Here is a 14212-nt window from a genome sequence, read left to right on the forward strand (position 1 = left end):
CAGTTCCACAACCAAGGAAAATCAATGGCAATAACTCTAAACATATAAGAGGTGCTACCCAAATGCTCCTGAAATTTGAATGTTGCGCAGGAAGTATGTCTAGTACGGACTTGTGGCACACAAATACCCGGGTCCTTCATCATGACAATGTGCCAGCACACACATCTCTTGCTGTGGTGAAGTTTTTGGCATCCAACAACAACATGACAATCGTCACCCACTCCTCTTATTCGCCAGATTTAGCCCCCCTGCGACTTCTTCCTCTTCCCAAGAATGAAAATCAAGCCAAGGGGGCAAAGATTCGACAGCATAGAGGATAACCAACCCGAATCACAGATGGTGATGAATGCTATGACGAAGGACTTTCAGGATGCATTCAAATCATGGGAGAAGCGCGGGGATTGGTGTTTATGCTCTCAAATGGAATACTTTGAAAGTGACGGTGGCGAATGTGATCCAGGGTGAGTCTAATTTATTTTATAAATACATTTTGGGAACTTTTGGGTAGCACCTCGTATAGTACACACACATATATAATCAAGCAAAACCTATATGCTGATATCACGCAAAACAAAGAAACTGAAATGTATAGGTCAATATTCTATATGTTTAGCCCATGGGTGGGCAACCATTATAAATAGCAGGCCAAATAAAATGTTTGTGAGTAACAACACATGACAAATTTTTTCAGCTTTCCACAATTTTAGGATTATTAAAATGGTGTATAATGAAAAAATTGTCATAAACCGTTTTATGTTATTTATTCTAATATTTATACATACAAGTACATATAATTAATTATATTAATAAGAAAAACGAAATACCAATTCAAGATAAAAATACAATTATAGTAAAAAATACAAATACAATTTGAGTAACAAAATTTTCAATATTTTATTTTTATAATATTTAGTGAGAGATTTGATACCTTTTATTTTTATCAGTGAATTGATATGTAGAACAATATTTGTCATAGCAATGCGCAGAGTATTTTCTAAATTTATGTCAGAAATTCCATTAATTCAAAAATATATATAACACATGCGACCCCCGCTTAATGCTGATAATTCATTCCGGAAAAACAGAGCGCTAAGCAAGCGCTGTATTCCAATAAGGTAACATATGTATTTGTAAGTTGCGGTCTAGTCCATAGGACATTACCTAAGCAATAATAAACGGTAGCAAAAAGATGCACAAATGTCAGTCAAAATATTTCATATTCAAAAATTTGTACATATAAAATATCTTATATTACATATGTAGATAATTATGTAGTAACTACATATCAAAATTAAACTTAAAATTCCAATTAAAATCATGAATTTATTAATCTGATGGCCCTGGGCCTGTCGAGTTTTTGAATCTGTGAACTGAAAAATGTATAGATTTTTTGTTGTACTTTGTCCCTCTTCTTTTCGTTCTACAAAATCACATAGGGATTCATTTCTTTCTTTAAATTTCTTATTACTTTGGAACTTCATTCCAAGGCAGGGTTGTTCTCAATAATCACGCATTTTTTCAAAGTGTTCGAAAGCTTCACTAAGTCCTTTTGCAGTCAGTGACTTTATCAGTTCTTCACCTGTAGAATCTTGACTATCTTTTCCCTCAATTATACACTTCTTTAGTCAGTGTATCCCCCCAAACTGCTAGCTTGGGGGGGATACACAGACTAAAAGGTTAACAGTGGCCGCAGGAAGAGGCAAAAATGATTTTTGCACTGCTTCTATTAGAATGAGCAGCAGCACAGTGGAAAGCAAGGCAATGGAGATTTCCAGGACTGTTGGGAGTCATAGTGGAACAAAAAAATACATGGGCTGTGTTAGGGTAACTAAGAGTAGAAACAGGTGCACGTATACTTGCACGTACACCAATGCTAGGATTATAGTTAATAAATTTGATGAGCTTGAAGTGCAGGTCAAGACATCAAAGGCAGATATTGTTGGGATATCAGAGAAGTGGTGTCACACAGATATAAGCAGTGCAGAATTGGAATTTGGGGAGAAGCCCAGGGGCTCACATCTGGTGAGTATGGGCTTGGCACACCCACGGTCCTGAGCTAGATATCATCATTCTTCTCTTTCTTGATGATTCCCTTTTACTTCTAATTCTTGTTCTCTCTCTCTCTCTCTCTCTCTCTCTCTCTCTCTCTCTCTCTCAGGGTAATTCAGAAATTTTTTTTGGCTGGTGTAGCATAAGCCTCAGGCTTCCTTGCACCATATGGCTAATGATAATAATAATAATAATAATAATAATAATAACAATGTGTACAGAAAGGGAGGAGATGTTATGCTGTTAGTTAAGAAAAACAAAATCTAAGGAAGTCATACAATTGATGTTGGTGGACAATGCAATGTTGAGTCTGTTCGGTGTGACATAAGCTGGGAAAGGAAAAATGTGAGTAGGTGTGTGTTATAGGCCTATGAATCTGATGAGTATATTTAGCATTTACTGGCCCACTCTATTAGAGAAATAGAGTGGGCCAGTAAATCAGAATGTCTTATAATGGCGGATTTGAACTTTCCAGATATTGACCTGGAACTTGTGGATTGGTCACTCACACACTAGTAAAACTTTTTTGGATTTATTGTATGACTCTTTTCTAAAGCAGTATGTTCGAGAGGCAATCAGAGGGAGTAATACCCTTGATCTTATTATCAGCAGTGATTATTCATGCATTAAGAATTTACAGATAAAGGAACCACTGGGTGACAGTGATCACAATGTACTGATATCAGAATTACTTAAAGATGTAACTATCATCAAGGCTAAAGGGAAGAGTGTTTGCCTTCGTAAAGATGACTACAGGGGTCTCAGACAGTGTTTAAATTCTGTACAGTGGGATAAACTGATGAGAACGCTGTTGTTTGGTTTTTAGGAGCATTAGCAACTAAGGCCATATTGCTCCGGGATATGCGGTGGTCATTCCCTGACCTTTCCGTATCCTCCGTATTTGGTGGTGACGGGCTCGAACCCCGGTCTAATCAAGAAGCGTGTGCTACGCACTGCTGCTCCTTCCCACCTGGCTACGGAGGCGCCTATAAACTGATGATGTTACCAACGTTGAATTCTAAATGGGAAGTCTTCGGGGACTTAATCTAGGCTTTTCATTCCAACTCAGAAATACTGTTCAAGTTCAGGCCTAAATGGATGTTAGATGAATAAATGAAGCTCGTGGCAGAGAAGAAAAATGTATGGGATGCATATAAATTATCAGGTGACACAGAAGCCTATGGCAGATATAAGCTTGTCTGTAATCAAGTCACAAAGGAGGAGGTTAGGCAGGCAAAGACAGATTAACAGAAATCTTTGGCAAAAGGATGCAAAGAAAAACAGCAAAGAGTTCTTTACTTAGGTAAGCTCTAGAAGGAAAGGGATGAATCAGATATGACCACTTAACATAGATAGGTTGACTATTGTTGATCATGCTCGGGTAGCTGATAAACTGAATGAGTATTTTCCATCTACATTCACACACGAGGAGTTATTCAATGAGGGGAATGGCAGGGAGCTAAGTGATTTTGTAATAACTGAGAGCAAAATGGAGGAAAAATTGTCGAAGTTAAACATAAAAAAGGTGCCTGGGATGGATGAGATCTATCCAGTTATATTAAAGGAGGCAGCAAAGGAAGTAAGTAAGCATATTGAGGAAAGATAGTTGTAGGATAGATGTGCGGAAGTTTGCCTTTAGCGAGCGTGGTTGATTGCTGGAACAAACTTCCATTTGTTATTGTAAAAGTTGATAGCATAAATAGATTCAAGGCAGAACTATATAAATATTTGGAGCAAGTGGATGGGTGAAATGAGAAGTGTTTTTTTTTTTTTGGCTGATGCTATATAAGCTTGATTCTTGCATCATGTGCCTTTACTAATGGTAATGCTAATTTCCAAAAAAAAGTCCTGCTTCATCTATGTTAAACATGCCAAAAATGCAATCTGTTCACTGGTAAAAGCGTGCTATAGTGAGTTGTGATTAATAGTGAGATATGGGTTATAATATAAGAACAGCATTATAGCCAATCAGTGTAAAGCAAACAGCATTATAATGAGAGCCTACTGTAAACGACCACTGGCTGGATTACGCACGTCTGAGGGTCAGAGTTGGCCAATGGCTGGCCACACCAGGTTTAGATTATATATACTATATATAGCATATATGACAAATTTCAAGTTGTCAAAGGCATTTATAAACACAGACCTTACAAGAGGCACAAACCTAAAAATCCAGTTTGATGTATAGAAGGTTCATTACCTATTATTCAGTACTAAACATAGTATTCTAAACCTTTACAAGTTTATCCTTAAATTTGATTTCACATTTAAACACTTACTCCACCTGCTAACAGATATTTGCAAATTTAAACTAAAATCATTCATTAATCATAATGAACTAAAAATCATACTGAAATATAATGCTAATATGGACAGCATCAACATTAACAGTTGCATTAACAAATTTTCTGATCTCCTTCCTATTGGCTGCCATAATCTGTATATCAAATCCAGATTCAGATATTCTAAACCTTTTGGACTCAGCCTGCAACTATAAATCCCTAGCTACTAATTTAATCTTGAACCTGCCTCCAACAGATGTATATGCCACCAGGCTATACTGCAGCCTTTTGTTAACACACATTTTGGTCATATTATTACTGGTAATTTAGATATTACAGTAGACTGTCAAAATAACAGCACCCCCACGGAACATTCGAGCTAATGGCACATTGATATCAGATGTTTACATACAGTGCAGATGTCTTGTAGTGCCGAAAAAAGAAAATAGCAAGTCAAGCGATTACTGTATTTGTTTAAGTTTGTCATTTTAAAAGTGAATTCTGTACTGATATCACAGATTATACAGCTGTTTTACATTTATTTTAAATTAAAAATCCCTCAATATGACTCCTAAAGTTAATAAACCTCGTACAGAGAAGAAAAGAAGAACAACATTAAAGCTTAGTGAAAAACTCGATACTTTCCAACTTCACTTTTAGAGCCACCCTTATGTATGGGAGATACATTTGCACTTTCCCAATCCAAGGGAATCTCCCCAGAGTCTAGTGATGCTCGCATAATTAGCCTCAAGGCACTCGCTTGTCGCCTCCCTTAAGATTATAGGGTATATTCCATCAACTCCATGAGCCTTACTGGCCCGTAGCCTCGTAAGTTTTTTCATTAAATAATCTTGAGAAATTTCAATATCAATGTTTATGTGCAGTTAATAAAATTGCATTCTTAATCTCACTATTTCTTATTTAGCTTCATTATTTCTGCATTAAATATATTAAAAATGAAACTTTCTAGATAACAGAAAAATCAAAATAACAGCACCTTGAATTCCCAAAGCTGCCATTATTCAACCCAAGCATGGTACCAAGTACTATAGGTTCTAATAAAATGTGTTTGGGGTTCACATTAAAAAAAAAAAAAAAAAAATTATTCTGAAAGTCTACTGTATATCCAACATATAATTACCCTTGTCACCCTTTGATCCCCCCCCACTTTGTGAATTGGGGACACATTTGCACTTCTCCAGTCCATGGGGACCTCTCCTGAGTCCAAAGAAGCTTTCATAATTATGGCTAAGGGTTTGCTTACTTCCTTTGCTGCCTCCTTTAATATAACTAGATATGTTCCATCCACCTCAGATGTCTTCCTTATGATTAACTTCAACAATTTCTCCTCCAATTTGCTCTAAGTTATTACAAAATTACTTAGCTCCTTGTCAGAGTTTGATAAACATCTGGCCTTCTCCTCCTTGAATAACTCCTGATGTGTGCATGTAAATGCAAAATACTCATTTAGTTTGGCAGCTATCTGAGAATGATCATCTACAGTCAAACCATCGATATCAAGTGGACCAATCTGATTCATCCACTTCCTTTTAGAGTTCTTCCATAAGTAAAGAAGTCTTTGCTGGTTTTACTTTGCATCCTTTGCCAAAGATTTCTTGTAATCTGCCTTTGCCTGCCTACCCTCCTTTGTGACTTGATAACAGACCAGCTTATATCTGCCATAGGCTTCTGTGTCACCTGATAATTTATAAGCATCCCATGCATTTTTCTTCTCTGCCACGAGCTGCATTAATTCATCTGATATCATTTAGGCCTAAACCCTGAACAGTATTTCTTAGCTGGTATGAAAAGCCTAGTACCCTCCAAGATTAAGTCCCTGAAGGCTTCCCATTTAGAATTCACCATTGGTAGCATCATCAGTTGATTCCACTGTATAGAATTTAAAAACTCTCTGAGACCACTGTAGTTACACTGTACTGATCCCAAAACTCTGACAACATCAACTGTGCCTTCGCTTTTTTTTTGGGGGGGGGGTCTTGATTCTGCATTCTTCCATTACTTTGACATTTATTTAGTTTTGGAATCATATCGATGGATCCAAGTTACATTCAACTAACCATCAAAAAAATTCCTCTTGCATTTCCTGGCACATTGACATTTCATGCACACACTGTACCTTTTCCTTCTTCTGGTAAGGGTTCAGAGAAGTCTGGGAATTCATCTAGCAGACACTTTACTCATATGCAACTGTTGATGGATGATGTTTTCCATAGACCCTACACTAATTTGGAGCTCTGCAGCTAGTGAACTGTAAACTGGGCAGTCTTCTTCATTAACAGTGACTATTTTTTCATGGATTGTTTTGAGTGTTTTCCCTTGCAGAAAGAGGAACTGAATCACTGATATGTATTCCCACTTTATTCATTGTATTACTTCACTTCATTCAGTGGTGCTCAACAAAGAAAAAAAAAAAAAAAAAAAAAAGGAAAAAAGTAAAAAAAGAATTGTCGGAATTCAACCAAAGTTTGTGTGGTTGCTATAGAAATTTTGAATTAAAAAAAAAAAAAAATCCCCCCCCCCCCATCTTTTATCACAACTAGTTCTAGGGAAATACAAATCTTTTCTGAACCCCCTCATAAGGTTTCGGTGGTTGACATCAGTGGCTGGAGCTCTGGGACTGCCGATTTTTGTGATTGAATCAGTCCATCTTTAAACATTCTAAACCATCTGTAAGCCATGCTATATAGAAGCGTAGATTCACCAATATGCTCTTTTAACATTTTATATGCTTCAATTAATGTTTTCTTGAGGCGGAAATAAAAGTTGAGAGTGGATACTGTTCCTCATCTGTCCACATTCATTGTTACATATGCAAAACTGACCAACCATCAAAGTCACACTGTGTGCAAGAGTCAAATGGGCAGTTGCAATGTGATGCCGCTTGGTTCAGTCTTAAAACTCCAGAGCTCAGTTAGAAATAGCAAGCAGTACGGTTGTTCATGAAAAATTATGATAATTTTTTTATTGAACAGCCCTCATATAATGAAAGCTTATGCAGAAAAAGCTTACTCAGAATGAAAGCTCCTGTAGATTGGAAGTATGCAAGTGTCTCTCCTATTCACAGTCATGCAATTCACTTTAATTTTTTTACCGAATTATCACTTTCCCTCTCATCTTCTCTCCAAAACTTGATTTTTAAATTTATTATCTTTCACACTCTTGTTGGTTCAGGTCCATTCTGTTATGATGTTTGTATTCTATTTTAGTTTATGTTAATTTTTCACCCCTCCCCCACATAAATCATCCTATTTTCTTTCATAGGATGCTAGATTGGGATTTTTTGCTGAAAGTTCTTCCAAAGCCTTTTTTACTTCAGTCTCTACAGAGTAAGTATTTCATACAATTGTGGTTTCCACAGCATAGAACTACAGCCTTTCAAGTCCATTCTGATGACATTTTTAGAGGTTACTGAAATACAGGCTGGCCTCGATTAACGTGATTAATTCGCCCCGCGAGCGCATCACGCAAAACTGAAATGCGTTAATCGAATATTATAATCAATAGAAAAATTATAATTGGTCCTTGACCTTCTGGAATGTCCATAAAGAATTTTAAAAATAACTTTTTAACTGTATACAATGTAAAAGATAATGAAAATAATTATAGAATTAAATGTTTATTGCATAAACAGCGGTTCCCAAACTGTGCGCCGTGGAATATTTCAAACTTTCGAGGGAAACACAGCGATATTTGACATCTGCCGGACACTGCGCGAACTATTAGCTCGAGGTAGTTCATAGTTTCAACATTTATTATTAAGTTGTTTGGCCCTAACTACTTAATAAACGCAACTGTTAGGTATTTCTTTTGGTCTAGGTGCACCGTGAAAAAATTACTGAGACACTAAGGACGCCGTGAACCGAGAAAGTTTGGGAAACTCTGACATAAAATACACAATGAAGAAATGACTGTTGCAGAAATATTTGAACAGTGTTGACTCTCTTTTTATCAATCATCCGATAGCCAACAACAATCTTCTCTGGGCCCTGGCGAAATATATATATCGCAGAAAACCTCAAAACCTTTTGTTTGAGGTTCTCTGCGATACAAAAGATTTCATCTAGTTCTTTTACCGTTATCTCCTTCGCGGTAACATTTTCATTTGGCTCATTTGAAAAATTTGAATTTTTAAATGCAAGTCTGCATTGACTTTATTAGCGGGAGACAAACAAGTATCACATCTTCTTCCGATGGTTGATGGAACACACTGAGGCAGGCAGCAGGCAAACGTTGGTTTATTGCTCGTCCAACGTGCGGTTAGCTTAACGCGCAATTCAAATCTTTTTCAACCATAGCATAAAAAAAAAAAAAAAAAGATCGCGTTAACTGGAAATTTGTATCGTGTAAAGTGAAAAGTGGTATAATTTTTTCAAATAGTGGTAACTGAAAAACGCGTTAATCGAACTCACGTTATGCGAGGCTTGGCTGTACTGCATCCTTTGATTTTTTTTCAATGTTGGTGTCTTATGGGACCCAGACAGAAAATCCTTTTTATTCTATTTAATTGTGTGCTACTCATATCCTTTTGCATTTTATTTCACAAATTCAGCAACCTCTGAAAAAATTAATGGCAGAGGAGACAAGATGGCAACAGTTAGATTACATATATTTTCATAAATGTTACTTAAAAATAATTGCGTTCAATCTCAAAGTGGTGTCTTGTTAAGAAAGTATATAAACACGTGAAGCCAATTGTGGTAATTTTATTTATATTTACTTTTCTTTATAAAAAAAATGTTCAGGTCTGTTTGCAATTGTTTTCTCATAAAATGGTTACTCTACGAGTGCAAAACAGAAATGCAGTAATTTTTATTTCTTCACATAAAAGATGCATCATCATCATTTTATGAATTTTTTAATTTGTACATCAAGATTGCATTTAAAATGACAAGCACACTTCTATAACTAGCATACCTGACTTGCTCCCTAACTTCCACCTTCACTTTTGATTCATTTTCAGCTATAAAGAATTATACAACAAACCAAGTATTTATGATTAAGTATTGGTGTACAAAAGTTTCATGCTAATCAATGTCTCAAGAAAACAGCATCTCTAATATCTGGAAGAACCAAAGACAACAGTATTTGATATGACTAGAGCAACTGGGTCAAAATATTTCTTCCTTTTTTGAGCAAAATAACCTTATACTTTTTTAAACAATGTGCTCTAACCAAATTTCATTGCATATCACATATCCCATGATCCTGAAATTTAAAGAGGTACCAAAGTATCCTGTGTCTTCCTTGAGTCCTCACAAGTGTATGTACCTGTCATTGATAAACAACAGCGGTGTAACTGAAATCAGTGTTTTAAGCGCCAAATTTCTATAAATAGAAATTTGGCATTGAAAAACACTTCCATTTAAAACACACTTAAAACACATTTCCATTTCAAATATCCAATTGAATAAACAGCTGTTTTCTATATGTTTTAAATGCACAATCATCAATTTAAATAGAATAGAGTGTAATTCTATCACACATCTAGAAAAATTCAACTGTAAAACTAAAAAAAGTTCTACAACTGATTTTATAGTGGCACTAATTATTACTAAGCTACATGCAATGTAAGATTATTTCCTCCTATTACCTTTTAGAAAATACAAAAACGACAGGGCATAAGATGTTTGTACTGATCAACCACATTAGTCCACTATCTGCAGATAGTGAAAAGAGGAATAGTGGACATGTCATCACATAAAATATTTATGGCAATTTTAAAGTTTTACACAATCAACAAACCCCGCAAAAAAAAAAAAAAAAAAAAAGTACAACTACAAGCATAAATACAGTACACTAAAATGGTTCTTGAGAGTCTCAACACGAATCATGAAAGCTTTATTAACTGTAATATTTCATATCTTTTTGTAGAGATATGGGATACAAAGAAACATTTACATACCTGTGTTTTGCGCTGTTCATCTTCTTCTTGACGTTTTTCATAATGAAGAAAATCATCAAATATTGAAGTTGTATGACGAAAGTTATGAATGATTTTTAACACTTGTTTTCCTTTCTCAGGTGGTACCTCCTGTGTGTCTCGTGAATTGGTTACAGGTTTGTTTTCATTGTTCTCCAATCGAATGTGACGCAACTGTGAGTTAGGCACATCTTTTACATAGATCCATTTAACTTTGAATTGCCCTTTCCATTTATCTTGTGCCCATACACTAGATGAACAGTTGTAATCAACCGGTGACACCATTTGGGCCATTCCACAGAAATGTCCAGATCCATTTACACTAAAAAACAGATATACAACACCTTTGCCTTCTCGATCTCGAAATGCAGAATCAAGGCGCTTGTTTCCATGTTCAGTTGAACACCAGATGGAATATTTGATTGATCGATGAATATCATCTTCTGAATAAGACTTAATTATAAAAAATTTTGCACCTTTAACATTCAAATCAAAGTCCTTTGGATTGTAATTATTTTCCATTCTCAATTTATCTAAAACAGGATGAGAAGGATAATTATCTCCACCAGATGAGTTCTGAGCAACATTAATTTGCTGTTGCTGCTGCTGCTGCTGAGAAGTTGTATAAGCAGGTCCAGATGTGCCATTATTATTCCTATTTCCTCTTGGTGCACCCCATGGAGCTGAACGTGACTGCGCCGGTAGAGGTCCCAGTTTCACACTCCCAGATGTGCTATTTCCATTTTTACTTTCCCATGTACCTATATCCATACTTGGTGAACTGTGCTTACCAGGAATCATTGGAGCTGGTGGAATTGATTTCGGCTTCATTTTAGGCTGAGGTTTTGCTGGTTGACTGGCAACTGAAGCCCATGTTATTTTTTTAGAACCTACAGGCTGTCCAGCACCACTAGTACCACCAGCCATAACTATAGTGTCTGCTGCAGAAGAATTGAACTTTTTTCCGAGTTGATGATCAACTATCAGTGCACCTGGGCCCTGTACTATCCCAGCTTTACCATAAGATTCCTTTGCAAATTGAGAGTCACTCTTATGATCACTGAGTGAAAGTCCCCCCATTCCTTGTTCCATGTGTTTCAAAGCACTTCGATCTATTCCCTGATCATATGAATCCCGATAATAATCATCATGATAACTTCCATGATTTCCAGTCTTTCGTGCACCCATTGTAGAATTACCCCATGTAGAATAATCACCTCCACTTCCAGGAAAGAAGTTAAAACCTTGGTTATAGCCACTAAAACTACTCGGTCCAAACATGCCATCCATATAGTGAGAATGCTGGTCACCACTTCCCATTTGTCCCCCATAACTACCAAGAAAAGTCATGGGATCACCACCACCATTGCTCCATGCTCCATCACCTAGTCCTTGATTAAGGTAAGAAAAAGACATTGATGCATAATAACTTGGAATATACGGATCTGGCATGTTAGACGATGACATTGGTGGGTTGTAAGTCTGTAAGGAAAATTAGAATACTGATTAATTTATTTTCAAGCTAGCACTGAACAACAAAATTCTGCCATTTAATAAAAACTCCAAGTTTGCATAAAAGAAAAGTATTTAAGTAGTTAATATTTAAAAATTTAAGTTTAAAAAATTTATTTCAAAGGTCGTAGTTTCTGCTATATACTAAACACTCGGAGTTTAGTTTCAACCCACAACGTGGCATCTCACACTGAACTGCTTCATTATTCACTGATAAGTTGTCAAAGATATGTTTGAATGGGCTGCCCATTAATCTTTCCAGGATATGCTATTTGCTTAAAGTGGTGCATACCAAGGCACCCCAGTGGACACTTCATACCCACAATAACATACATAAAATTAATTCTATTGTGTGTATTAAGACTGTCATTTATTTATCAGCTGTCATTTATTTATCTTTATTTACCACAAAACATATATGAATAGCTACTCCTTAGTTCACAGAATTTATTTCTAAGACCATATAGTTTCCACAATTTCTCAATTGCAAGGGAAGGTTGGAAGGTAGATAAAGTTTCCTGACACTATGAGAGCAGTGATGCATAATATGAAAATTGTGATACTTTTGTGGTATTTGACAATTCAATTTCAGATATTCAAAAACTTTGTGTGATGTAAAAGTAACATTAATGAACAAAGAGAAATGGCAAGTGGCATGTACACTAAATAATCCCTCCCCCTTGTTAAAACAAAGAAAATTAAGAGTTTGATTTAATATTAAAAGAAAATTAAAAGATTGTGTTAAATAAACTGTTTTGGTATTACTTACATGTGCCTCAATATTAATATATTTATTAGTTTTCTATGTTAACTTCAGTTACTTAACTAAATTCCCATCTTTATTCAAAAACTTTCATGCTCAGATAATGCAAAAAATTTGCAGCAGAAATTACAGAAAACTATCCCAACAGGAATATAAAAAATATATATACAGCAAGAGTAAAAACTCTGCCTAATGCCTGTGATGAGAAGAGCTATACAGTGTCTTACAGTGTGGAATTTTAACTTTCCTTTTGGGTTGGTCACTCACGTGCTAGCAAGACTTTGTGGATTTCTTGGATGACTGTTTTCTACAGCAGCAGCAGCAGCATTTAAGAGAGGCAACAAGAGGAAGCAATACTCTTGATTTGGTTATCTGCAGTGTTTCCATATGCATTAGGCATCTGTAGGTAAAAGACCCACTGGATGGCAACAATTACAGTGTACTAATATAGAATTTAATTAAAGACATAACTACTGTAAAGGGAAAGGCTTTTGCATTCATAAGGGTGACTATATTGGTCTCAGACAGTTTTTAAATTCTATGCGGTAGAACCAACTGATGATGTCACCAACAGCAAATTCTAAATGGCAAGCATTCATGGAAGTAATAAAAGAAGCTACTAGACTTTTCATACCAATGAAGAAATACTGTTCAAGGTTTAGACCTAAATGGATGTCAGATGAACTATTCAGAAATGTGGCAGAGAAGAAAATTGCATGGGATGCATATAAATTAGTCTGTAATCAAGTCACAAACGAGGTCAGGCAAGTGAAGGCTGATTACAAGAAATCTCTGGAAAGGATGTAAAGAAAAACAGCAAAGACTTCTTTACTTATGTAAACTCTAGAAGGAACAGGATGAATCAGATTGGTCCACTTGATATTGATGGTTTCACTATTAATGATCCTGCTCAGGTAGCGGACAAACTGAACGAGTATTTTGCATCTACATTCACACGTGAGGAATCCTTTACGGGAGGGAATGTCAGAGGTTTATAAAACTCAACAGAAAGCTAAATTACTTTGTGATAACTGACAGGAAAGTGGAAGAGAAATTGTTGAAGCTGAACAGAAAACAGGCACCTAGGATGGATGGGATCTATCCAATAATATTAGGAGTTGCAGCAAAGAAGGTGAGCAAACCCTTAGCTATAATTATGAGAGCATCTTTAGATTCAGGGGAAGTCCCTACAGACTGGACATGTGCAAATGTATCCCCAATTCATAAAGGGGGATCAAAAGGGGACATGAGTAATTACAGACCTGTTAGCTTAATGTCTGTTCCAGGGAAAATAATGGAATCACTGGTTAAAGTAATGCAAGACCATTTGGACATGCATGCAATTATAACTGCAACCACAGCATGGATTTGCAAAGAGGCAATCTTGTCTAACCAATCTTAAATGGTTGCTATCATGCAACGACCAAGGAAATGGATGCAAAAAATAATTTTGATATCATATACTTGGATTTCAGGAAGGCTTTTAATACTGTTGCACATAATAAACTGCTGTACAAACTGGAGCAATTTGGGATAACGGGCAAGTTACTGCTACAGAAAAAGAGATGGTTAAGTGGAAGAAGACAGAGTGTTATCAACGGGCACTGCTCTTTGTGGACTAATGCTGTTGGTGGAGTTCCTCAGAGTCCATTGCTGTTTTCAATA

At 36.0% G+C, this 14212-nt stretch overlaps 1 protein-coding gene across 1 annotated transcript in view; it reads right to left on the reverse strand.

The window, feature by feature from the left end:
* The window catches only part of LOC150085469 (YTH domain-containing family protein 1-like), a 206400-nt gene that overhangs the window by 42777 nt on the left and 149411 nt on the right, over positions 1-14212 (reverse strand). Inside the window, exon 4 of the mRNA XM_090374051.1 lies at positions 10255-11754. Coding sequence (XP_090230177.1) covers positions 10255-11754 — 1500 coding nt within the window. The remainder of the gene's footprint in view (positions 1-10254; positions 11755-14212) is intronic.

The sequence above is a fragment of the Mastigoproctus giganteus genome, chromosome 5, assembly GCF_048544385.1.
Source record: "Mastigoproctus giganteus isolate SK-2022 chromosome 5, ASM4854438v1, whole genome shotgun sequence".
NCBI classification, from domain to species: Eukaryota; Metazoa; Arthropoda; class Arachnida; order Uropygi; family Thelyphonidae; genus Mastigoproctus; species Mastigoproctus giganteus.